Source organism: Narcine bancroftii, chromosome 4 (assembly GCF_036971445.1).
Source record: "Narcine bancroftii isolate sNarBan1 chromosome 4, sNarBan1.hap1, whole genome shotgun sequence".
NCBI lineage: Eukaryota > Metazoa > Chordata > Chondrichthyes > Torpediniformes > Narcinidae > Narcine > Narcine bancroftii.
Genome location: NC_091472.1, coordinates 108,052,869 through 108,079,312, shown reverse-complemented (window position 1 = coordinate 108,079,312; position 26,444 = coordinate 108,052,869). Strand labels below are relative to the sequence as shown.

General features: G+C 39.5%; 1 protein-coding gene across 1 annotated transcript; it reads left to right on the top strand.

Moving 5' to 3' along the window:
- The first annotated feature begins 1,137 nt into the window (after positions 1–1,137).
- On the top strand, positions 1,138–2,819 carry nkx2.4b (NK2 homeobox 4b). Its single transcript, XM_069930415.1, has 2 exons — positions 1,138–1,507; positions 2,155–2,819. The coding sequence occupies exons 1-2, from the start codon at positions 1,138–1,140 to the stop codon at positions 2,817–2,819; spliced, it is 1,035 nt and encodes a 344-aa protein (XP_069786516.1).
- Positions 2,820–26,444: the final 23,625 nt, after the last annotated feature.

Genomic DNA, 26,444 nt, shown 5'->3' with positions numbered 1-26,444 from the left:
TAAACGTTTTTTTTAAATCCTGTCTTTTTTCCACTTTTAACTAATTAAATTCTAAAGATTTCGAGCTAACATTATACTGTATTATTGATCTCCGGTTATTGCGATATTGCAATCAAATTAAAATGGGGACCTGCGGCGATCACCTTAAAATAGTGTGGGATTTAGACGGCCGCTGGTTTGGTAGGAATGCTCTCTTTTTCTTTCGCCTCACGATAACCTCTCGTTTTTGGGTTTTTTTTTAGTTCAAACGAATACTTTAACACTCCCACATATGAAAATAAGGAGCTAGGATGATTTCTCGGCGAATATTTCCAATATACAGGAAGGCGCGTTGTAAAACAGCTACAACAATACTTACAACTTCAGAGAATGAATATTCACCCATTCTTTTGACACATCTGATCTACGTACTTTGGGTTGTTTTATAAATAACCCCTCCCCCTTCTCAGTTGCAATAAAATGATATATAAGGTGTATAAATTATGGGTTTTTTTTGTGTGTACAAGGGAACAATCTTCATTCTCCCTATTTGACTATGTGCCCTGGCGTCTTTTCTGGAGCGAAGAGCTCCTTTAGTAAATCCGCAGTGCAGTGTGGTTTTGAGTCTCTAGGCCAGGGGACCAACTAATAGGAAACAACAAACTCCCGTTTTTCAAGAAAATTGGAAACGCGTTAATAAGAAAACCTCAATTACTGTATATGAATGCTCGCAATTTCATGTTACTCAGTGAAGCAAAATGTTAATCAGATTTATATCGAAGGTGTTGCATTAGAGCGCAGAAGCGCTCAAAAAGTATTTAATCAAGTTTTTTTTCTGCAGGCATCACGTTTATCTTAATGTGGACCTATCTACATTTACCTCAATTATCTTGGTAAAGATGTCAAGCGCTATTGTTTGCACGTTTGGACCGATGCTCCTCCCCTATGGCTCTGTCGTAAACCTGGCGCCTGGCTAAAGTAAACCAAAGATAAGAGGAATCGGGGCTCGCCACTTCGAAACCGATCAATCGGATCTCAGGCGGATCCAAGCCCCTCTTACGTCGTCAGCCACAAGAGGAGCGAGAGAGGGAGAGCGTCCACAGCGCACACGGGTTTGATCCTCTCGACAATTTTACCTGCTGGCTCGCTCGCTCAACCATGTCGTTGAGCCCAAAGCACACAACGCCTTTTTCAGTGACAGACATCCTGAGTCCGATCGAGGAGACCTACAAGAAGTTTGGTAGCATGGACGGTGCTGGAAACCTGGCGCCTCCTCTGGGAGGTTACCGGCAGCCTCCGGTCTCGCAAGCTACCATGCAGCAACACACCATGGGTCACAACGCCACGGTGGCCACAACCTACCACATGCCACACGGCGTGTCCCAGTTCTCTCACAGTGCCATGGGAGGCTACTGTAACGGGAGCATTGGCAACATGGGGGATCTCCCGTCCTACCAAGATACCATGAGGAACAGCGCCGCTGCAACTGGCTGGTACGGATCGAACCCGGATCCCAGATATTCAACAAGTAAGATTCCCCCAAAGAGAAGTTCTCGTGTGATTGTAGCAGTGATTTATGTCTTGATTCAGTCCTAGAGTTTTCACAATAGTTTCATTTTTTTAATATCTGGAAAAATATAATTAGTATAAACAAGAAGGGACACACCAGAAGAGCTTTGATACAATACATCCGTTTATGTGACAGGTTAACTTTCCCGTAAGATGTAAGGAATTGGTTTTAGGAAGACATAATAATCAAACAACAATCGAACTGGTCATTTGAGGATTGTCATCTTATACACACACACACACACACACACACACACACACACACATTTAGCAGTCACCTGGCCAAGGTCTGAGGAAACTAGTTTATAATTGACAAACGTAGTTTGGTGACATCTGTCTAATGATCAGAATAATTTGTCACTACTGAACTCTCGATTCTACTTAAAACATTCCTATGCGAATCGGTTAAGCGTTCGGTATTTACTGTCCCGCGTTTTATCATGTGAGCAGAATATCAATAGAAATAATCGAAACTAATATTCGACATATTACATTTGTCAATGTTGGATATTCTTGCCAGATAACTTTAAGTGATGCTTTGCTGACTGTATCATCTTCCCGCTGTATAACCAGAGCTTTCTTTTTCCATTATAAACGTTTGTCTAGTTTCCCGCTTCATGGGAACATCCTCTGGAATGAACATGACGGGAATAGGGGCTTTAACAGGAATGGCAGACGCCGCCAAACCAATGGCACCTTTACACGCTACGCCCAGGAGGAAAAGAAGGGTCCTGTTCTCCCAGGCCCAAGTGTACGAGTTGGAACGACGCTTCAAACAGCAGAAGTATCTGTCAGCTCCAGAAAGGGAGCATCTCGCCAGCATGATCCACCTGACACCGACACAAGTAAAAATCTGGTTTCAAAATCATCGCTACAAAATGAAGCGCCAGGCTAAGGACAAGGCTACCCAGCAAATGCAACAAGAAAGCAACCTGTGCCAACAGCAACAATCTCCAAGGAGGGTGGCCGTGCCAGTTCTTGTGAAGGACGGTAAACCGTGCCAGAACGCCTCGAGCACTCCTACTGCCAACCAACAAGGACAACAGCAACAGGGTGCCAACGGGATCCTTCCCGTCGCCAGCACTGCAATCTCGCAACAGCAGAGTCAACAAGTTAATGCACTCACTCAAGCTCAAGACCTTGGGCAAGTGTCGCCAAATCCGACGACCCTCCACAATTCAGTTACTAACATGCCTCAAATGGACACATCTACTGCGGACTACACGGGGAACATGGTAAATCCTAGCCTGCTGTACGGCAGGACCTGGTAGACCGTCCGCAACATCAAACAAGTAACAAATGGAGATGGGCAAAACACTTCTTCAAATGTTAGGACTAATAAACTTTGCCACAAAGTCCTCGCAACTTTTCTTCCCGGATGTACGGGCCTGTTCCTGGACTCAAAGCTGAGGACAGGTGGATCGGGAACATCATTGGAAACTGATCTCTGTAAAATAGTATATGCCAGATAAATCCCAACAAAAACTTGTGACCTCTCGCATTGCTTAATCAACCTTGTAATTGTGGTCACAGGTTGTTGAAACAGACTGTGAACCTTGTTCCAACGTCGGGTGAGTTTGGCTTTGGAGCAGCAGCGAGATTACAGTATAATGACAAAAAAAAAATTCGCCCATCTGACCAGTACTTCAAGAAAACTAACAAGTTTGAGAATATGTGGCGAATTAACTGTACATTCTTGTAAATTGCCCTCTGGAGTTTGCAGTCCATTCAAAGTGATAGTTTCGGGACGAAATATAAACCTGTATTTTAATGTCGGTGACATTTCGGGTTTCTGGAATTTAAGACGTCTGGTGTAAACGTTTTTTTTTAAATATTCAACATTAACGCCGAAAAAAACTCATTTACATATAAATAACAAATTAATTTAATGGATGTACTTGAGACCGATTTTATTGGGTTACTATTGATTGAACCGTAATTCCTGATAGGTGCGGTAGAGCAGCAGTGACCGATTAAAAGGTGATCATGTTGGTATGCATTCTGGCGGGGAGAAGGGTGGCCAGGAATAAATAGCATGAAAAGAAAAATAATCTTTCACAATAATTCCCTCCTCCCCCCCACCATTGTCCTGACCATGTTTACACGTGAACATGTTTGCGGGTAAAATGGCGAATAAGTTCCTGCTTCTCTCGAGATAGTGACCAGGCTCAAGTGACTGACTATCCTCTTTTAACTGTCACATCACGACCCGGATCTGGTTGTATCAGTAGCAAGCTAAAGTTGTTCTTCCTTCAGTAAAATTCATAACGCTGTGCCCTTGGCTTTCTTCTCAACGAGATCTAATGCGATGTTTACGGGTCTTTTATTGGCCACTTCGAAACATGCATTTGACACTGCGATGTCAGCTTATTGTGAAACTATTCACGATTGAGTCCCAAGATACCAACTTTAAAGCCCTGGTGTTGTTTATTTGTTTCGTTTCAAGGTTCCATTATGGTCACGTAATATATTTAGAATGTAACATACATGACATTCTGTAACTTTGTCCCTCATATGAGTGTCCACGAAAAAGCGACGCCCTGGTTTGATTAATTCTTCTTTATACTTTTACAACTGATTTAAATGTAGTATTAATATTATCATCGCCTAATGAGAAATGTCCAATAATTTTGTTTTATTATTTATTATAATAAGGTTTTATCCATTTAAATATCGTTAAGGACAGCTGTTATAGCGCAAATAATTGACTTCTTCAATTGTAGAAAAGGAGATAGAAATGTAAACTGCACACAGTGAACTGGCATCAAAAATATTGTTGACAGAATTAAATTAAACTTTGTTGTCATTATCTTCACAGTCAACGTAACATTGTTACATTTAGGGATGCTGGAATCGCCATTTGCCTAAGCATTCGATAGCTTTATCCCGTAAAAGTTCATTGAAAACACCGGCGCTGGGTCCGAATGTGCATGTATTAATACTACAGCCCATTTCAGAGCGGGGACCATAAATTCTAGTTTCCACTAGGGACTGAATATAACTCGAGAAATTTGAGTGTTGTCTCTTTAGATTCAACAAGGGCTCAATAATAACATCTCTAGTTGTTGACCTGTGGTCTCCGTGCCTTCTGCTGCCTCTTTCATTGGGTTCGGCTTCTATCTCTGAAGCTGAGCGAGCTCTGGCGTGTTCACAATACTGATGGCTAATGGGGTTTTAAAGAGGGCGAGAGTTGCGAGTGCGGTGGGAAGACTTTAGCCGCTGGAAAACATGAACAGAATACGAAATGAATCGACATCTTTTATTATTTGGCCCTTCATTATCTCACCATTTATTGTGTGCTTTTTTTTTGGTTATATGTCACCGAACTTGCCATAAAACTGTATCCAGTAAATAAATCGTTAGTTATTGATGTAAGTCTCTGGTCGGGATCGTTACAGTGCAATCCAATTGTTCACGTTTTCAAGGCATTTCTTGGGCTAAAGAAACGCACGAACTACAGATGTTTAAATCTTGAGCACGCAATGAGAAGCGGGAGGAACTCAGCGGGCCGGGCAGCACCCTGACCCAGTCAGTGAACGTTTCGGGTCGGGGCCCTCCCTGAGGTTTCCCGGCAGGAGTGGCGGGACTTGCTTCTGCTAATTGCTTTTGATCATCCAGTGGACAAAGCCAAGCGATTTCCACCGTCTATTATTTTTCCGGGAATTAGTTGTTTAAGTTCATCTTGTGATCATTGAATGCTTTAGTAAAGTATAATTCGCTGTCATGTTATTTTCCTGACTGCGTGATTCAAATACTGTTGTTCCGATGAGGGGATTTTTTTGCCCATTGCGTGTGCTGTATGTAGCGGCTTTGGATTCTGTAAATTTCTAACGTGTTTACTAATTTTGTGGAAAAAAGCATCTGCTGTACATTCTCTTGGTCGGAATCCTTGCTTCACAAGAAGGGGGATTGGAGTTTCCAGTGCGACCTAACATACATTCAAATTGCATTTGCAAACGCTTTTGTGTTTGAAGACAAAGTAGAGAGTACCGATCCTTAACCTTTCCGGCGCAGATCCGTCAGGGCATCCTGTGCAGCGTTCAGTTCCAGATCAACTGTTGCTGTGACTTGGCCTGTCTGTGTGCGCGCAGCAACCCCTTTCTTGTTTCGGCAAATGGTCTGATCATGGCCATTCGAGACTTGTTCAGGGTTGGCAACAGTCCTGGTGGAGAGTGGACACGAGCGGCTGTGGGCAGGTCTGCCAGTGCCGCGGGTGCGGGATTTTAGGGGGGTCGGTGGCCATTTGGTTCCTTGAAATGATTTCATCCTGTCGAACTCCGATTTGTAAAATGACAAAATTCAGTCTCGGCCCGCGTTCTGTTTGGTTTTACGGAAACAAAGGTTTAGATCGCATTTAATTAGCCGTGGAAATTCTGTACACTATTTTGATTTCCTGTTTTGGGAAAAGAAATAAAACGATTTATCAGTTGAATCGTCTTGCATTAAATTATGAGGGGAGTGCTGACGTGAGTGTTTTTGTATTTATTTGATGATAAACAGTAGAGTTGAATTGCATTTCTATTTGTTTCAATTCAAAAAATAATCCCGAGGTTGAAATGAATACAACGAAATACGTTAGAAAGACTTGGGAAGAATTTTCTACTCCCTTCCATCCACCCCCTACCACACACACCATCGCCTTTCAGCTCAGAAACACTAGATCTAGAACTGGAACGCGAGTGCTCGGACCTACTATTCTAATATATTGCAAATGCAAATATGCAGGGAAGAGATTTGAAGTCCCAGCCCGCAGTCGGGTGAGTCCAGGTGCGACGCAACCTGGTTGCCCACAACTGGATTTCCTTCGAGCGAGCTGATTTAAAACCAAGCAAATGGCCTGAAAATAAGAAAAGCGGCTAAATTTGCTTTCTTCGATTGGGAACACAAGTGGATGTTGGGCAGGACGGATAGTTCCGAAGCTGAATAACTGGACATAACCCTAACCCTAATGTTTTAAGCTTCAACATTCGTGACCCGATTTTGCAGATATTAACCATTCCCATCGCACTTGACGTTACAATGTAAGTGCAGTACTCGCAAAACACTGATATCCCATTTCCCCCCGTGTAATAAAAACAATCTGAGGAAGACTGGTCTAGCCCACGTTTCGTGTCATGGTCACGCATCATCGAACAGGAACGTGCAGAACCAAAATTTGGAAGAATCCACCACGCTTGCCTTATGGTATTGTCCGATTTGGAGTTGTGCGTTTAATCTCTTTAAACACCAACACTAAAACACACAATGGTTCAGACATTTCGTGCACACTGCTTCCAAGTGCTACATTTTACATCCAGCACACTCCAAACACCACGCAGGACTCCACCGTTCGCCGTTGAAAGACGAACGGAAACTTCTCTTCCAGTGTTTGAAGTGGCCGGCAGGTTCAGCAGCTCTGTTCAGGGTGTTCAGCGAGGACAGAAGGTTCCTCAGTTTGGGCAGTTTCTCGGGGTTGAGAAGAACAGAGGACGGGTCCTCTTTCAAGTTTGGGGTGATCACATTTGACTAACCGCTGAATTGCGTGAAGTTCGGAGCAAACGTGGTTGGGATTGAAAAGAACACTTTTAAAATGGACATTTCACGCGGTCGTTTATTGATAGCGAAGCGGCCCCGTTGTTCCTCAGCACTGCCCAGGAACGCAGAATGCTGAACCAGGACATTTCTGACTCAAACAGGTGATCGCCTCCGCCAAGAAACTTGTACTGAAATAGAAGAATTTTGAGAAAAGATTGGTTTTATTGTGCATTGTTTTATTATGTCCTCTGACCTTTTGATCTCAACTGTTGGGGGGAGGGGGGGGTGTTACCACTAATGCGTCAAGTAAAGGTCTTGTTGTGGCGCCTGTTTTAAACAGGAGCAGAATTGCATTTTCTGGTCTTATCGGAACAATGCCATAATTCCCATTTCACAGTCCTTCGCTCGACACCTAGAACTTTATATGTTGATGACGAAAAATGTACATCCCTCCCCCTAAAAGTTGTTTTCACCATCCTTAAAAGTTTGTTATTAAAATTACATACCATTCCTACCATCTACTTCATCCAGTGTTTAGACGGAAGACTTGAACATTTCCATCATGATCCCAGGTTCGCGGATGTGAACCGGCTCCAGTGTCCTCGTTCCCTCTGGGAGTAAAACCCAAGTCCTTGTTTTAAGGGCAACTTGTTCGTCTTCTTCATTTCGTCAGGCGATGGGCTTCTGTGACCCAGTACCCCTCAGATCATCTCATTTCAAGCAGAACAATAACGAAACCTCTCTGAAGGATAAAAAATCGCTCTGAACGAAAAAGGAGTGGGTATCGTCTGATGTGAGTGGTCGCCCTCTCAATGGCACCTTTGATGTAGCCATACAGTCAAATTTCGTAGCCACTTATCCCGAGTGAGTTAAACCGTGAATTTCCTCATGATATTAAGAACACTCCCCACTTTATTATGGCGAGATGGTGTCAGCTCTTCGAACCGAGTTCCTGGCCGGTCCTCCCACCTCCACATGCACGGGTAATTCAACACTTAGATTGGTTGCCCCACGTTAGTCAACGCTAATTAATTGAGGAATGCACGCCTGCTCTTTGGAAGGAAGTTTAAAGGAATACACAGAATAATTTTAAAAAAAGCCATCGAAACAACGCACAGAGAACACATTCAGAAGTCCACCCTGGAAATAAAATGCAACGGAAATTGGCGAGCTTCATTTCGCAGCAACCCAATGTACAACTTCAAACTTCACACTCTTCCGAGTCTTGCTGGAACTTTGTTGTAATTTAGCACTGCACCCTATCCATTTACAAAATGCTCTCAAAAGCTTGCCCACAATTTCATTGTTAAATCGAGATCAATGAGTGGATGTTTATAAACAAAACATTTTCTGCTTTAGTCCATGTGTTGCACTTGTTATTTCAAGAGTATCCTCATCCTAGCCGCTCTCCTCACCCCCACCTCCAACGGAATTTACCGTCTTTTCATAGAGAGTTGCTCTCTTAACTTGCAAAAGATAATAGTTTTAAACATAAAAGTCATTGAACTCCTCATAATAAGAAGAGCTGTATTAAATAAGTAAAAAGTATTCTAAGATTTAAGCTTTCAGTATTGATATAGCAGCTCTGGCGTTGAAATGTTGATGACTGGAGGACTGTAAAATGTGTCAGTTTGAAGGGCACCTTCAAAGAAAATCAAAAATTAAATTGGGGAACATACAGACATACAGACGAGGAGAAAAGTTTTTTTAAAAAAAGGTCAAATAATATAGTGGATAGAAAAAAAATAAAGCAAAAAAATTTTAAAAAGGCACAAATGGCTAAATACCTATGAGAAACCAGAACCAGTATTAATAACCCAATTTATGTATATAAAAGAAGCTCATGCCAAAGAGCAAGAACGTCAGAATCAAAGATTCATTAAAAAAAAACAGGGGAGGTGCAAGGAGTTAAATAAGAAAGTCTACAAATGTGGGGGGCTGAGTGAAATATACACATGTAGTGGAGAAATATTTGGCCCAAAACATTGGTTACCTTTTATTTCCTTCGGATGCTGTGTGACCTGCCAAGTTTCTCCATCATAACCATATAACCATTTACAGCGCAGAAACAAGCCACGTCGGCCCTTCAAGTCCATACCGGTTCACTTGAACAAGTCCGCTAGCTCCTCCGCAAACTCCTGAGGAAGTAGAGGCTTTCTTCATGATGCCATTGGTGTGTTGGTTCCAGGAAAGATATTTGACTTGATTCCAAAACAGGTGGTCCAGAGTCAACATTGTGACACTGCACCTCGACATCTGCAAATTTGCTATTCAAATATCCTATCTTGCTATTGGAACAGGATAAACAAAGGATGCTGCCATTAGAAGGTAGTGACAAATATCTTCATGTATCCATTTGAATGGTGAGGGAAATATAAATAATGGAAATGGGATTATCCAAGAGATATTCAAATCTGGGATAGAGGCTTTACAGAGTAGCCATTAGCCCCTTTTTTCATGCTTAGCCCACTAAATTGGCTGTTCAGTGTCCTGGGATAGGAATGGCAATTTGGCTTTTCACACTTGACCACTCCTAAATGGGACACTGAATGCTTTCACACTTGCAAGGAACCATCCCCAGGATTAGGACAGTTACGTCAAGATGCATCGAGTGATGGTGGACCTGCCCTAAATCCTAATCAATGTATTGTGATTTTATATTTCAACAAAATTAATCATGCATAATTGATCTTAATATAATTAAGCTTTATGTTCAGCCCGTTGTTGTTGAGCCGACCTATATAAACCTTTATAAGGCACTATGGGATGCTTGTGTTTTGGCATTTTAAGACTAGTACCTGTAACCCACCATTGTGTTTAATGGAAAAAAGCAAAAGAGAAACTTGTTGAGGTGATTTGTATTTTCCCAGCATCTCAAAATTACATCTTATGCGGAGAGAGTGCAACTCAAGGACAGTGAGTTAAGTTGATAGGTTACTTTAACAACTACTCTTGGAACCTTGCAACTGACGTTTCTCTGGTCTTGAATGACCCAATCTATTGTTGCCTTCCAAAGTTCCATCAACAGCATACTGTCATCATGTCCTGCACAACAACACAGCACTTAAAACAGAACCAGGCCAATTCACTGCCACTGAAAGTACTATTAGCAGTAAAAACTAAAATTACCAAGAGAAACACAAAAAATCAGTGTCAATAAAGGGTCCCAACTCAAACTGTTGACTGACCATTTATATCCATAAGCACTGAGTTGTAATTTAGCACTGCAACCACCTGTCCACCATACCCATTTGTAATTCAGATGCCGCTGAGTTCCTCCTGTTGATTGACCATTTATATCCATAGGCACTGAGTTGTAATTTAGCACTGCAACCACCTGTCCACCATACCCATTTACAATTCAGATGCTGCTGAGTTCCTCCAGAAGCTCATTCTTCATTTAAGAATCACTAACTAGCTTGTGGAGTCAATATTACCATATATGCATAATATGACTTTACTGCACTTGGTTGCAAACTTCCTGATTCATGGTTTATTCTTAGATATGGTCGATCAGGCCACGTCCAAGTGAAGAGAAAGCCCCTCAGTGAGACCCGCCCCTTTGTTGACCCAAGCTGTTTGGATCTCTTTGCTTGTGAATATTGTTCCATGAAGTCACAATTCCTTTTAAGCAAAGAAAGATGGCTGAACAAGTGGAGAAATTACTAACAGGCAGGAACAATGTATTGCAAGGTGATATGTTCAGCAACATTAAGCAAGGAAATTAAGTTTATTGTGTTTTCTTTCACATTGCATTTAAATAACAAGGACAGCAAATGTGAGGTATTTAACTGCAGGTGAGGTGTAGATAAATGCAAAATTTTAAACAGAAGTAACATTTTAAATTTCAGATAACAAAAGGAAGGAAGCCAAATTAGTTTTCACGTTGTCAGCATTTGATTTTGGGAATGATCCAAACTACTTCATTTATTATGCACCACACATTCCACCAGACTTTCACAGAATCTTTGAAAAACATTGCTCAACAACGTTGTTGAGGAGGGCAAGGCTGCCAGGCCCAGTCTTGATCTCCTTCCACAGACCACAGGGGTGTTATTGAGAATGTCCTGTCTGGCTGCATCATTGCTTGGTATTAGTATGGAGGTCAACACAGAGGATCATCAAAATGACCAAGAAGATCACTGGGGTCTTCCTTTTCTCTATTGATGATATTTACCAGGAGCATTGTTTAAATAAGGCTCCAAGAATTATCAAGGACTCTTTCCATTCAGCACACAGTATCTTTGACCTACTCCCATCAAGGAGGTACAGGAGCATCAAAATTGGAACTGCCAGATTAGGCTTTTTCCTGCAAGCTGTGAGATTGATGAATACTATCCTGTAACTGAGCAAATCATTGCAAAGCATTTATATATTTATTTTAAATTATACTTTATGTAGATATGAAATTCTGAAGTACTATGTATTGTGTGCATGTGTGTGTGGAGAAACATCATTTCGTCAGGTCATATATCTAGTCAGAAAATGAACTTGAACAAATATATTTGTGCCTATCTAAGTTTTGCCAACCACTGCAGTCAAATTATATTGATGGTTCTGCTTAAAGCACAACTTTATATGCTTTCAATACACTGATGGTAAAATGTTGGTAAATAGATGGAGGGATTAGAGGTGGATTTAGGGATGAGAGATCAGAAGGATTAATAGGCAGTAATTACAGAAAAAGGCTCAATTGACAAACTTAGTTTTCTTGGAAGGAAGGAGTGGGGGTAGGTAAGGCAGAAGTTCCAAATGAAGTTGAAACTGTTCGAAATATTTCATGGCAGTAAGAGGAGAAAAGACATATAACGCCCACTATTAGTACATCTGCGTGATGCTTCAAACAAGAGCAAAGAAAAAAAAAGTTCAGTGATTACAGTACTTTTTATATATATGCATGATGCTGAAACAAGCCATGAAAGACCTCAACAATGAAGACGCTGTTTGCATCCGGTACCGCACGGATGGCAGTCTCTTCAATCTGAGGCGCCTGCAAGCTCACACCAAGACACAAGAGCAACTTGTCCGTGAACTACTCTTTGCAGACGATGCCGCTTTAGTTGCCCATTCAGAGCTAGCTCTTCAGCGCTTGACGTCCTGTTTTGCGGAAACTGCCAAAATGTTTGGCCTGGAAGTCAGCCTGAAGAAGACTGAGGTCCTCCATCAGCCAGCTCCCCACCATGACTACCAGCCCCCCCCCCCCCCCCCGCATCTCCATCGGGCACACTGAACTCAAAACGGTCAACCAGTTTACCTACCTCGGCTGCACCATTTCATCGGATGCAAGGATCGACAACGAGATAGACAACAGACTCGCCAAGGCAAATAGCGCCTTTGGAAGACTACACAAAAGAGTCTGGAAAAACAACCAACTGAAAAACCTCACAAAGATTAGCGTATACAGAGCCGTTGTCATACCCACACTCCTATATATATATATATTTTTAAAATTGTATATATATATATGTATATATAATATATATATAAATTTTATATATATATTATATATATATTAAAAAAACACAGGAATGGAGAAAGTACTTTTTCAGTTGTATCTAAAATAGCAGAAAAAGTAGGGAGTAGGGCAGAATGATTGGCAAAGTGGTTAGCACCCTCACAGCACCAGTGATTGGAACTGGGGTTCAAATCCCGCGCTGCGAGAAGTTTGTTCTCCCCCGGGGGCTCCGGTTTCCTCCCACCGTTTGAAATGTACTGGGGATTGTAGGTTAATTAGGTGGAATGGACTCATGGCCAAAATGACCTGTTACTAGGCTGTATGTTTAAATTAAAATAAATTAAAGTTAAATACCTATTCAGTTGAACTGCACAGAATTTTGGCTCACATCTATCCTAACCTTTGTGTCCACCAGCACTAAACCCATTTGGCTACACGTCCATATCTTACATGCCTAGCCTGTTCTAATGTTTATCTGAATGACTCAAAAACAATGATTGCATCCAATTCCACTCCCTCCACTGGCAGCAATGTCCCAGATACCAACCATTCTCCCCACAAATCCCCCTCTTACCTTAAACCTATGTTTATTTTTGATAACCCCATCATTTTGGTGGTGGGGGGGGGGGTGGGGGAGATAATTCTGACCATCTACCCTGTAAATTACATACTTGAAATACCTCCATCAGATTAACTGTCCTCTTCCTTTGCTACAGGGAAAACTAGCTGAGCCTATCCAAGGTCTCCTGATAAATAAATAATCCAGGTGATACCCTCCACTGATTTCTTTACATTGTCACCACATTGTTCCCAATAGAGTGGTAAGTCAAGGGAGGTCAACCCATTGTTCTGCACAGTTGCAGTATAACAACATCCCAACTTGTATGTCTCAACCTACAAAGGCAGACAGGTTGTATGGCTCCTTCACACCCAAACTACATGCTGCCACTTTCAGTGAAATATGAATTTGAACACCATGTCCCCTTGTTCGTCAATTTATCGCCAGTTATCTTTGTGTGAACCCTATTTGACAGGCAGTGTTTGTTATTGACATACATTTTGAGTTCTGAGCGCTTAACTCTTGGAGAGCAAATATTGGAATGCTTGATCCTGCCGACCTGAGGTATTGAACTACCAAATCTGTCATAAATGGCAGAGTTAAGAATTATTATTCTCTTTAAAAATACATTGGACAAATTTTTCTATTGAGAAGTGATCACTAAAGGCATTGAATCTTATTAGTTCAGTAAATACTGTTTGAGAATTTACCAAAGGGAATACATTTCCTTTCTGAATCTTTTTATACCATCTCCAAATCTATGATTTCTTTATTTAACCTGCACTTGATTTTACATTAACATCTAAATTAACATCTCCTGTTCACTCCTTCTGCAGATGTGAGCAGTTCCTCAAATTCCCATGCTAAAGAAATAGTTACTTTTCCCTCAGATGCCCTTGGTTCCCCGATGATGACTTTTCACATTAAAAAAAAAATCAAAGCACACAAGCCCAAACTATAGCAGACATCATCAGATGATATATTAAAACAAAATAACATTTCTAAATTGATTATTCACCTCCAGATAATTTTTAAACCACATTTAGCTAAAAGATGTGAATTACTTTGTATGCCACTTTGTTTGGATCATTTATTCTAACCTCTCTTTTGAACTTGCTTATTTGAAGTGACTGTTAATTCAGCTCAGATAAATCTGTCAGCTAGTAATCATGTAAAACTTCTTCTGGGAATCATTCAGCTATCTCCTGATGGGATGTGTGGCTGCTTCTGCCATTCGACACAAGCATATTTTTCCTGACAAGTTTGATTATTTCTTCAGCTTAATCATATTCATATCAAATTCTAACTTCTAGATTTATTGTCTGTTCCAAATGTAGCACATTTAAATCAAGAAATATGCGTATTGATCCTCAGAACATTGCAGTAAAAATTTGGAATCTAAATGGACCCAATCTCCTATTTTTTTTACCCCCAAGTTTGACATGAATGCTAGTGTTCCTTCAATATGATCATCTGATATTGCAGTAAGTAGTAGAGGAGCTTTATTCATTACCAAAGCATGGAATCGATGTGATGGTAAGAAAACAACTGACAAGCTCCACAAATCAACAGCAGAGAGGAGGTGGGGGGGGGGGAGGGGGAACCTTCACAAATCACTGTGCCTCTCCCTGCATTCTTTAAAACATCTCAAAATTCATGGGCATGACCTCATTGTCTCATAGCCACATATTGCAAAGTTACCCATATGGCAATTGATTCTTGCAGCTGCTATCTTATTGCCACCCTGATTTTTTTTTAAAAAATGATCAGTTTCATCAAACGGAGAAATCTGAACAAATTGTTAAGATTTTGGATTGCAACACAAGCTCTAATAACCTGGCAAGGTGGTGTTCAGAAGGCTGTTAAATTGTTTAGTTTCAAGTCACATTTGCCTTCTAATTATTCTTCAATTTGCATCATCTTTAAGCTAAATTATAGGTATTGTCTATACAGATATTTCCAGCATTTCCTTAACGTTGGACTACAAGGGTCATGCTGCACATTTTGCTTCATGCTCAATCACTTCAGCTTCGTTGGAGAGGGTCAGAAACCTTCTTTGCATTCGCTTTTATTCCCAGTTAGAAGACTTGTGCAGCTTGGAGGACAACTCCCATGAGTCCTTCACATCAGTAAGCCAGTTCACAATCATTCCAGAACCAGCACGCAGGGTTATGGCTGTCAAGCCTTTGTTAAACACTCGAAGAGTGGGCAGCTTTCACGAAGAAATGGATGCAGGCAGAGAAAATGGCATAAACTAGTTTGCATGAAGTGTGGAATTAGGTTACAGTCTAATGGTGTGATCACAAAGGATTTTCTGAACAACATAAAAAATGTACATACATCACTGAGAATGTGGTGGGAATAAAATATTTTGATTATCTATGAGGGCACAGGTTGGAGGTTGGGAGGGGGTGGCATAAGATAGCAAGATTACCACTCACACTTTGATTATTAACTGTAGAATATTGCAGTATAAAAATCATATTTATTTACTACATACATGTGGCAATGGGTCAAACATGTACAGACCAGTCTTAACTGCTAAATACATAACTTAATATCTGTAATATTGGATATGAATGATGATTGTTACCCTAAGGCAAGGATTCCCAAACTGGGGTACATGTACTCCCTGTGGTACATTTGCACTTTTCGGGGGGTACATTAGGTCTGAGAGAATAACCACTACATGGTGTTGTAATCTGCAGTCAGACTGCACAATGTTGTTTTTTTTTAATCCTTAATTTTGAGGGGTACACGGGAACTTATAAAAATACCCAAGGGGTACAGAGGAAGGAAAAGGTTGGGAACCCCTGCTCTAAGGCTATCAACTCTTCAGGAATGACATTATACGACCAACAGCACTCTGTATTGGAACAATGTTTTATAGACAGAGTCACACAGTACTGCAGAAGCTCAGAGCTCACATCTACCCTCCAGTACATTCTATTGGACTCCATTACAGACCGAGAACCCACTGAAGACACTCGACTCACACAAACTCATAATTACCAAATTCTGCACATGCGGCAAGGCAAAGTAAAACAGGAATTAATCAGGTCCATCAGAGGGTCTGACCTCCCATCCACTGAAGGCATCCACATCAGGTGCTGCTTCAAGAAGGCGGTCATCATAACATGGAGGAGATAACCTTCCTGTACATTGTACTTTGCACATCTCATCAGGAGGTCCAAGGCATGGGGGCTGCAATTAGAACAGCCCTATTAGCCACCATAGGTGGAGCATAAACTTCAAGCCAACATTAAAAAAAACTTGGGAGAACCCAAAAAGGCAAATTGTTCATTTAAAAAAAGTTACTTCCATTCACAGATTGGTCGATGGTTCAACAATGAATAGAAAAGTCGAAGGAAACTGCAACACCAAGCCCAAGACACCAAGGTTGAGCAGAGGGGAAAAATTAACTAATTAGTCATGAAAGGTTATATATTCAGACTTCCAACACAAATTTGCTGATCAAGATGCATCCAGATGTACTCCACATAGAAACAAGGACAAAGAAATAAAATCTGTGTCTAATTTTGAGGGTTACATTGTAGTTATTAAAGACACTTTGTCCCATGCACCCTGCTGGAGGAACTCAGTAAGTCAAGCATCAGCAGACTATACAGCTTGATGCTGTTTGACCAGCTGAGATCCTCATATGTTGAGCTTATTAGTACTGCTCGGTCTCTGGTGTGTCTTGAAAGGTATTTCATCATTGTCTGGTGCTTTGAAAACACTTTGCAGGTGCAAAGTAGAATTAAGTAACATTAGGCATCGAAATTAATGACAAGTGGCCAAAAAAGATTTCTAAATATGTGGAGGATAATTTGTTGAGTTGAGATATAAAGATTCCATTATTGTCATGCAACATGCAAGAAGTTCTTTTGTCTACTGTAAGGCAGACAGAGAGTTATTACTTTGTTCTGCACCCCTCACAGAGACCTACAGCACCTGGTGTCCCTACACAGTCTTCCCTCCAACTACTGACTAGCCCTGAGCTTCCAAGATCAGTCAATCTTAGGCATATTCAGGCTATTAGGTGCTGTGGCTGGTGTTTGAGTTTAAGGAGAACATCCAAAAAGAGAAAGATGCTGAAGGCTGTTAATAACTGCATATACAAAGAGCAGTAACAATGTCAGAAGCAAAATGGAAAGGCAGACTTTGGGACAGCAAGGTTAGCATAACCGTTAGCCAACTCTGCTACAGCGCCAGTGACCACTGAAAGTAAAAATTTGCACATTCTTACCATGCCCATGCAAGTTTCTGCCAGGTGATACTGTTTCCTCCCACATTCCAAAGGTGTATGGGGTAAGTAGGTTAATAGGTCACATGGGTGTGGTTGGGACACACAGGTTCGTGGGCCAGAAGACCAGTGGTGTCACTAAATTAAATGTTCAGGGATTTATTTTGAGGTTGCAGAATTTTTTGGAGATAACATTCAAGACAATGATTAAATTAAAAGGTGACTTAATGCCAAGCCCATATGCCATCATTTTTTAAAAATATTTTTTTATTTAATACTTCTCCGTGAAGAATGTCAATAACAATATATACAAATATTCATCATTAAAATATACAGTAACATTTTCTTTCCCCCCCTCCTCCCTACCCCCTATAACATCAAGCAAGAAATTAAATAGAGAAAGAAAAAATAAACAAACAATAAAAGAACACAAAAGAAAAGAAAAAGAAATGGTGTCGTCCAAAATTCCGTATTTAAGTATTTTCGTACTCGCATCTTATCACTTTAAGAGCTGGAGATCTGAAATCGACAGTTTCTAATATACTCTATGTGTGGTTCCCAAATTTGTTCAAATAAAGTCTATTTGTCTTTTAGATTGTAGGTGATTTTTTCTAATGGAATACACTCGTTCATTTCTATGCACCAGTGTTGTATTTTTAAGGTTGCTTCCATTTTCCAAGTTATCATTATGCACTTTTTTTGCTACTGAAAGCACAATCATAATAAATCTTTTTTGAGCCTTGTCTAATTTTAGGCCTAATTCTTTGTCTTCTATGTTGTTGAACAGGAAGATTTTTGGATCTTTTAGTATCCTATTTTTTGTAATTCTATTTAATATTAGGTTTAAATCCTCCCAAAAAATTCTAACCTTTGTACATGTCCAAATTGCATGTATTTTTTTTTCTAATTTCTTGTTTGCAACTGAAGCATCTGTCCGATATTGTTGGATTCCATTCTTTTAACTTTTGAGATGTAACATATAATCTATGTAGTCAATTGTATTGTATCATACAAAACCAAATATTTATTGTATTACTCATGGTTCCTATGCATAGTTCCTTCCATGTTTTATTTTTTATTTGTATATTTAAATCTTTTTCCCAACCTTGTTTGGGTTTATACATTACTTCATTATTTTCCTTGTATTGCAATTTGCTGTAGATATTTGTAATATTTTTTTTAAACCATCGCAGTATCTGCAATTAAGTATTCATAGCAGCTACTCTCAAGTCATCTTAGGCTTGTTCCCAACTTTTCTTTTAAATAAGTTTTCAACTGATAGTATGAAAATATTGTATTATGTGATATTCTGTATTTGTCTTTTAAATGTTCAAATGTTAATAAATTATTTCCCAAAAAGCAATCTTTTATTCTTTCAATTCCTCTTCTAGCCCATTCCTTAAAAAATAGTCTATTGTAAAAGGTATTAATGGGTTTTGCTTTAGTAACATTTTTGGTATTTGATAATTAATTATCTTTCGTTCCAGATGTATTCTCTTCCATGTTTTTAGAATGTGATGCAGTATTGGTAGCTTGCTGTGTTGCAGCAGTTTCTCATCCCATTTATAGAGAAAATCTTCCAGGACCTTTTATCCTAATTTATATAATTCTATCTTGAGCCAATCTGGTTTTTCTCCCGTCTGATAAAATTCTGATAGATATCTTAACTGTGCTGCCCTGTAATAGTTTTTGAAATTGGATAGCTGCAATCCTCCTTGTTTATACACCCATGTTAATTTTTCCAAAGCCACTCTTGATTTTTTACCCTTCCATAAAAACTTTCTTATTAATTTATTTAATTTCATAAAAAGTTCCCCTGTCAAGGGAATCGATGTTGGAATAAATATTGTAGCCATGGAAATAAATTCATCTTGATGCAGTTTACTCTCCCTATTAAAGTTAATGGTAAATCTTTCCATTTCTCCAAATCTTCTTGTTTTTTTTTATTATTGACAAATAGTTGGTAGTTTAATTTATACAAATGATTTAAATTTTCTATCCTGATACCAAGGTAACGTATAGCCTGTGATTGCCATTTAAAAGGGGATTCATTTTTACATTTTATATAATCAACTTTGTTCATTGGCATCACTTCACTTTTATCAATATTGATCTTGTATCCTGATATCACCCCACATTCTTTCAATTTTATATATAACCTTTGTATTGATTTATCTGGGTCTGTTAAATATACTGTAATATCATCCACAAATAAGTTAATTTTAAATCCTTCCTCTTATTTTTATTCCCTTGATCACAGGTTCCTTTCTTATTAGCTCTGCCAATGGTTCCATAGCCAAAGCAAACAGGGAATCCCCGCCTAGTTGACCTACTCAATTTAAAGTGGTCTGAAACATATCAATTTGTTACCACTTTTGCTCTAATCCAATTAATTTTTTCCAGTAATTTAAATTTCTGTAGTACTTTTAAATAGATAATTCCATTTTACCCTATCAAAAGCTTACTCTGCATCTAGAGTTACTGCCATAGTTGGTGTTTTATTTATTTGTGCTGCATGGATTAAATTAATAAATTTACAGACATTATCTGCCGCTCTTCTATTTTTAACAAATCCTGTCTGATCCAACGTCACTAATTTTGGTACACAATCTGTAATCTGTTCGCTAGTAATTTTGCTATTAATTTATAATTTCAATTTAGTAAAGATGCCGGTAACAGCAGAACTTTTCCTGTTTTTGGAATTACTGTAACTAATGCCATTTTACATGAGTCAGGCAAATTCTGGGCCTCTTCCACCTGTTTCATTACCTATAAAAGGGGTGGAATTAATAGATTATTGAATACCTTATAAAACTCTGTAGGGAACCCATCTTCGCCTGGTGTTTTATAATTTGGTAATGTTTCCTTCATTTCCGCAATTGTCGGGGGTTTTAGTAATCCACTTTGATCTTCCAATTGTAATTGGGGTAATTCAATGTTTGATTAAAAAAAATCATCTGTTTTGTCATTATTCCTTGGATTTTTGGTTTGATACAATTTTTTAAAATTCCATTAATCTCTAATGGATTATATGAAATCTGTTTATCCTCCTTCCTTGTAACAATGATAGTTCTTGTTGCTTGTTCTTTTATTTGCCAAGCCAATATTGTGTTTTCTCTCCTAATTCATATCTTTTCTCTGTTTTCATGTTTTTCTCCACTTTGTACGTTTTTAACGTTTCATATATTATTTTTTTCTCTGCCAATTCTCTTTTTCTCTATATATTCCCTTCTCATTAATTTTTTTATAGTTACTATCTCTTTTTCTAACTGTGCTATTTTCCAATTATATTTTTTTTAAATCTTGGTCATGTAACTAATTATTTGACCCTTAATAAAGGCCTTCATTGCATCCCATAATTTTTTCTGTTACCAAATTTGTATTTGTCTCAAAATATATTTTGAATTGTTGTTCTATGTATTCTCGAAAGCCTTGCCTTTTTAACAATATAGGGTTTAGCCTCCATCTATAGGTTTTTGGTGGAATGTCCTCTAAAGCAATTGTTAATAACAAGGGTGAGTGGTCAGATAAAAGTCTTCCGAACTCTCCCCTGAACCTGAGCCGACAACAAGAACATGTCAATCCTAGAATAGGGTTTATGTCTACTTGAATAATCTCCTTCTTTTGTGTGTTGTTTTCTCCATCTTTAATTATCTTCATATCATGCATTGAATTTAATGTAAATTTGGCTGCTTTATTATTTATAGTTGTCTTCCTGGTTTTATCTATTAATGGATCAAGGATAAAATTAAAGTTTCCCCCCCCCCCCCAAGTAAAATGTGTCCCTGTGTGTCTGCTATCTTTAAAAAAAATGTCCTGCATAAATTCCTGGTCATCTTCATTAGGTGCATAAGTGTTCAGCAAGTTCCAAAATTCTGAATAAATCTGGCATATCATTACATATCAACCAGCTGGGTGTTATTACTTTCTTTATCTTAACTGGCAGATTCTTCTTAACTTATATAGTAACTCCCCTGGCTTTTGAATTGTACGATGATGTCACTACGTGACCTACCCAGTCTCTCTTCAGCTTCCGGTGTTCTAACTCAGTTAAGTGTCTTTCTTATATAAATGCCTTGTCTATTTTCTCTTTTTAAAGTAGTGTCAGTAACTTTTTTCTATTAATTTGATTGTGAATTCTATTAATATTAATAGTCATATAGTTCCATCTCCCTTCTTCCAAAATTACTCTTTAGATTGTTTTTACTCTTTGCTATACACGGTGACATAACTAAAAGGAAAATAACAAAAAAAACAAAAATACTATTAGACAATATCAATTTCCCCTTTACTGAGTTGTCAATGTCAATAGATTTCGCAGTGGGCAGATCATTTCCAACAGTTCTAACAGCTCTAACAGTTCCTTATTTTCTTTCACTCTTTTCATTGCCAATTCCAATATTTTCTCTCTTGTTGTATATTGTAGCTTTATTAGTATGGATTGTGGTTTCTGCTGTGGCTGCAGCTTTGGCGCTAATGTTCTGTGGGCTCTTTCAATTTCTATTTCTTTTTGGAGTTCTTCAACTTCCAAGATCTTTGGGATCCTTCCTTTTATAAATCCTTTTATATCTACCCCTTCTTCCAAGCCCACTATTTTTATATTATTACATCTGCTGAAATTCTCTAAAATGTCAATTTTTTGGGCCAATAAATCTTGTCTTCTTAATCTCCTTATCTCTATCTTCCTATGATTCTCTCAACTCATTCACTTCCACCCCTATCACTATGTCTTCCACTTCATCACTTTGTTTTCTCTCATCTGCCATAGGATTCTCCATTCTTTGCATTTTTACATGTCTTTTGCATGGTTTTATTTTTATAGTATTGAACTCATTGATTCCATTAGTGTATTTATTTGACTGTCAAAATATTCTTTATCAATCATGTTTCTGGTTTTTTAAATCTTATTTTTCTTGTAAGCCTTTATCTTCCTCTTGATCGTCTTTCTCTCGCTCCACTTTTTGGCTCTGTGTTAATCCTTCTTCTATCAATGTCTCGCCTGCGGCCTCTCCCATTGCCGATTCAGCATCCCACTGTCACTGCCTGCTCCCGCCAGCGTCTTCACTACAATGGATACGTGAGGAGTTGTGTGCGTGCACTGGAATTTCCTTTTCGGGCTCTGCAAGCCAACGTTCAAATCCGCCCTGGGGAACGTCGCCACCCAGCTGTCCACTCAACAGCTTCACCGATTGGGCCATCCTTTTGGGGAGAGCTCCCGGTAAGGCCTTCCTCTTTCTCTCCCCCCACCCCCCACCCCAGTGATTTCTTTACTTGACATTGTACTTTTCCTTCTTTGGAGCCATCTTCAAATTCTTTTTATCTTGTGACTTTTTTTTATACCTTTCTTCTCGGTCTTGTTTTACTGTCCTTTTTTCCCCAACTTTCTCTGTGGAGGGCTGGTCTTCCCTAATCAGCCACTACTCCATCACATGACCTCCCTATGCCATCATTTTATAGAATGGAAAACAAGTTGTCAATTTTACACTCATCACTACTAGAAAAATGTCATAATTATTACTTTGCTACATGTAGGAATCTGTTGTTCAAAATGGCAAACAGTATTTCCAAGATGACAAATTGTTAAAAATCTCATTAAATGTTGAACATTTTGGCACTTTCTGATAGGAAAGTGAAGTAATTTTTTTTTGCCTGCAATGGGACAAATCAAATTCTGAACACTTTGCAGAAGCATGTGCCTCTTTCAGAATGGTTAAGCAATATCTTTCAAAGGCATTGAAGAATTTCAACAAAAGATGTTCCTTTTGTTTCCAAACAGGCGGATTCCCAACCTGCAGCACAAACATCTCACCTTCCACAGGCCTCTCCTGATCTGCTTCCAGTACCAAACTGTAGGTGAATCTCAGCAGATTAAGCAGCAGTGTGGGAAACATTTCAGGACTGAACCCTTCTTCGGATCTTGATGAATGGTTCGGAGCCAGAATGTCAAGATGCCTGCATCTTCAGTGCTGATGATCCTCTAATGGAAGGAGTTTTTGTTTGCTCAAAGGATGGAGCATTTGATGGCCAGAAATTTTCTTTTCTCCCACATATGCTGATCGACCTGTCAAGTTCCTCTAACAGATTGTTGTTCAAGATTCTACCATCTGAAGTCGTTGGTTCATCTCAAGCGATCTATTATTTCAAATTTCCATCAGTAGCATGTTCTTTTTCATTGTTGCAGCATTTTATTTTTTCCTTTGTTCCCATTAAATAGTCTTCAGGCAGATCAACTGAAGTCGGTAAGCTTTCACCAACTTCTCTCAGCATTAACTGCATCAGACTCTCCTCCTTGTAATAAAATGTAAACTCTTCCAAGTTCTGCTTGAAATGTTAAATCTCTCTGCAGACACTACCTGATCTGTGAAATATTTCCAACATTTCATAGTTTAACTTTCCAAAATAAAAAAAATTCTTCCGTGATTGCATGCATTCTGCAAAGATGGAGATGGGCAGATTGGTTACAGAACTGGGAAAAGTGAAACCAATGACAGGGAATTCTGACAGTGAATAATGAAAATGTCCAGATTGTATCAAAAGCCCCAAACCCTCAAAATTGTAACTTGATTGGTAACTAATTCCCAATGCCATTAAAACAATTAGGAGCAGGCAGCAATTGCTCCGGTTGAGGCAGTGTCAACATCCCAAAGGCTAGTTATTTAAACATTTTAAAGGTCTGAAAATCTGGGAGGGGCAGCAGCAATCACCATCAGATCATGCATTATGAAGTACAAATTCAAGGCCAATTGTAGAGGCATAACAATTCACCTATGCAATACATACATTCAAAATGTTTGAAAACCTTGTTAAAAAAGTTTAATTTCCTGGCGGAATCCCATATTTAACTAAGTTAAACAAAAAAAGTATGCAGGTGCTTCCTTTCTTCTTCTTTGGCTTGGCTTCGCGGATGAAGATTTATGGAGGGGGTAAAAGTCCACGTCAGCTGCAGGCTCGTTTGTGGCTGACAAGTCCGATGCGGGACAGGCAGACACGGTTGCAGCGGAAAATTGGTTGGTTGGGGTTGGGTTTTTCCTCCTTTGTCTTTTGTCAGTGAGGTGGGCTCTGCGGTCTTCTTCAAAGGAGGTTGCTGCCCGCCGAACTGTGAGGCGCTAAGATGTACGGTTTGAGGCGATATCAGCCCACTGGCGGTGGTCAATGTGGCAGGCACCCAGAGATTTCTTTAGGCGGTACTTGTACCTCTTCTTTGGTGCACTTGTCACGGTGGCCAGTGGAGAGTTCGCCATAGAACACAATCTTGGGAAGGCGATGGTCCTCCATTCTGGAGACGTGACCCACCCAGCGCAGCTGGATCTTCAGCAGCGTGGACTCGATGCTGTCGGCCTCTGCCATCTCGAGTACTTCGATGTTAGGGATGAAGGCGCTCCAATGAATGTTGAGGATGGAGCGGAGACGCTGGTGGAAGCGTTCTAGGAGCCGTAGGTGATGCTAGGGTCAAGTCTAATACACAAACTTGTTGGAGAAATTCAGTAGGTCATGCAGTGTTCTGGGCCCGGGCTGTTTGTCAGCTACAAGGTTGTACCTTGAAGGGCTCAGGCCTGAAATGTTGGTGACCCTTTACTTCACGTTTCCTGCAAGGGCTGATGATTTTCTCCAGGATATTTAGGTACTGCTTCTATATTTACCCATTTCCTGCAATACAGCATTATAGCTGAGTACAGGCCCTATGGCCCAAAATGTTCTGCTGACCTATAGAAATCTACTCAACAACCTAAACCTTCCCCACCCCATCATCATAACCCTCTATTTTTCTTGCATCCATGTGCTTTAGAGTCTGTCCCTATTATACCAGCTTCCACCACTCCTGGCAATGCATTCCAGGCATCCACCACTGCATGAAAAAGAAAAGCCTCTGCCTGACTTCCGCCCTAAACTTTCCTCCTTTCACTTAAAACAGATGTCCACTGGCATTGGCTATTCCTGGGAAACAAAGGCGCTGGCTATCCACCCTATGCTTCTCAATCTTGTAGATTCTATTAAGTCTTTTAAGAGGCAGTCAGCCAAAATTACTAATTTGTCACAGGAATGCTCTGGTTAAAGTGGGTGTTCGCAAGGATAATTTACTTGGAGGAGAGAAGGCAAGGTGTTCCCACTCTGTGGTATATTGTCTTGTATTACTATTAAAAAATGTAACCAAAGTTTCAGTAAAAACACAATATTCTTGCATAATTTACAGATGCCAAAATAGACATAGAATGCACACTTTTTAAAAGAGACATTGCTAATTGTTGTCTTAAACACTTGAACAATTCATTCAATGGCACTGGGAATGACCCAGGATTAAATCTATTGAGAAGTGTACAGTGTTGAATTAAATATTTTCAAGGGACAAGAAAATTTGTCATTATAAATTCAAATGTAAACAAACCGAATCCCTTTTTCCTAGCTCTCAATTTTTCCCTGTTCCGATGAAAGGTCATCAAGCTGAAACATCAACTTGGTTTTTCTCTACACATGCTGTCTGACCGATTGCCAGGATGCAGAAATATTTTTAAGTTTACAGTAGGTGCAGTTTATTTGCTTGACTTTTGGCCAGCACCACCCACATAAGGGGAGATCTTTCTTCATGTGCATTTATCTGCTTGCATGCACAGGTCTCCCTTACTGATCCTCTCCACTCCAGATTCCAACACTGACAGCATCTCATCAGTCTGTCCAAAAAAATCTTCTGGCAGCATTTGACTAGAAGCAGTAATTGACAAATTCTTTAATATCTGACATTGAATAATGATCATGAAAATACTGATGTTCTTAGTTTCTCATTTTAATATTTAAAAAATGAAGTAAAAAGATCAAAACAAAGAAAAATGAAGTTGTCTTTCCTTTTACTTCAGAACCTTTCATCCTACAACTTCCACTGAAATCAATGGGACTTTGGATTCCCCTTCAGGTCTAACATGGCATGGGATTCAGAAGGCAAAACTCCAGTAAGTCTGGTCACATTAAGTCACAGGCACAACTTTTTGAATTTGTCAGTAACTCCCAAACTCCCAGTTTTATGATATCTTCAAAAGCTGCATCTTAGCAATTCTGATTAGGACAACAGCTATGCTCAACAAGATAGGTGCAAAATTCCAAACAGGTTTAAAACAGACAGCTTCTGTATC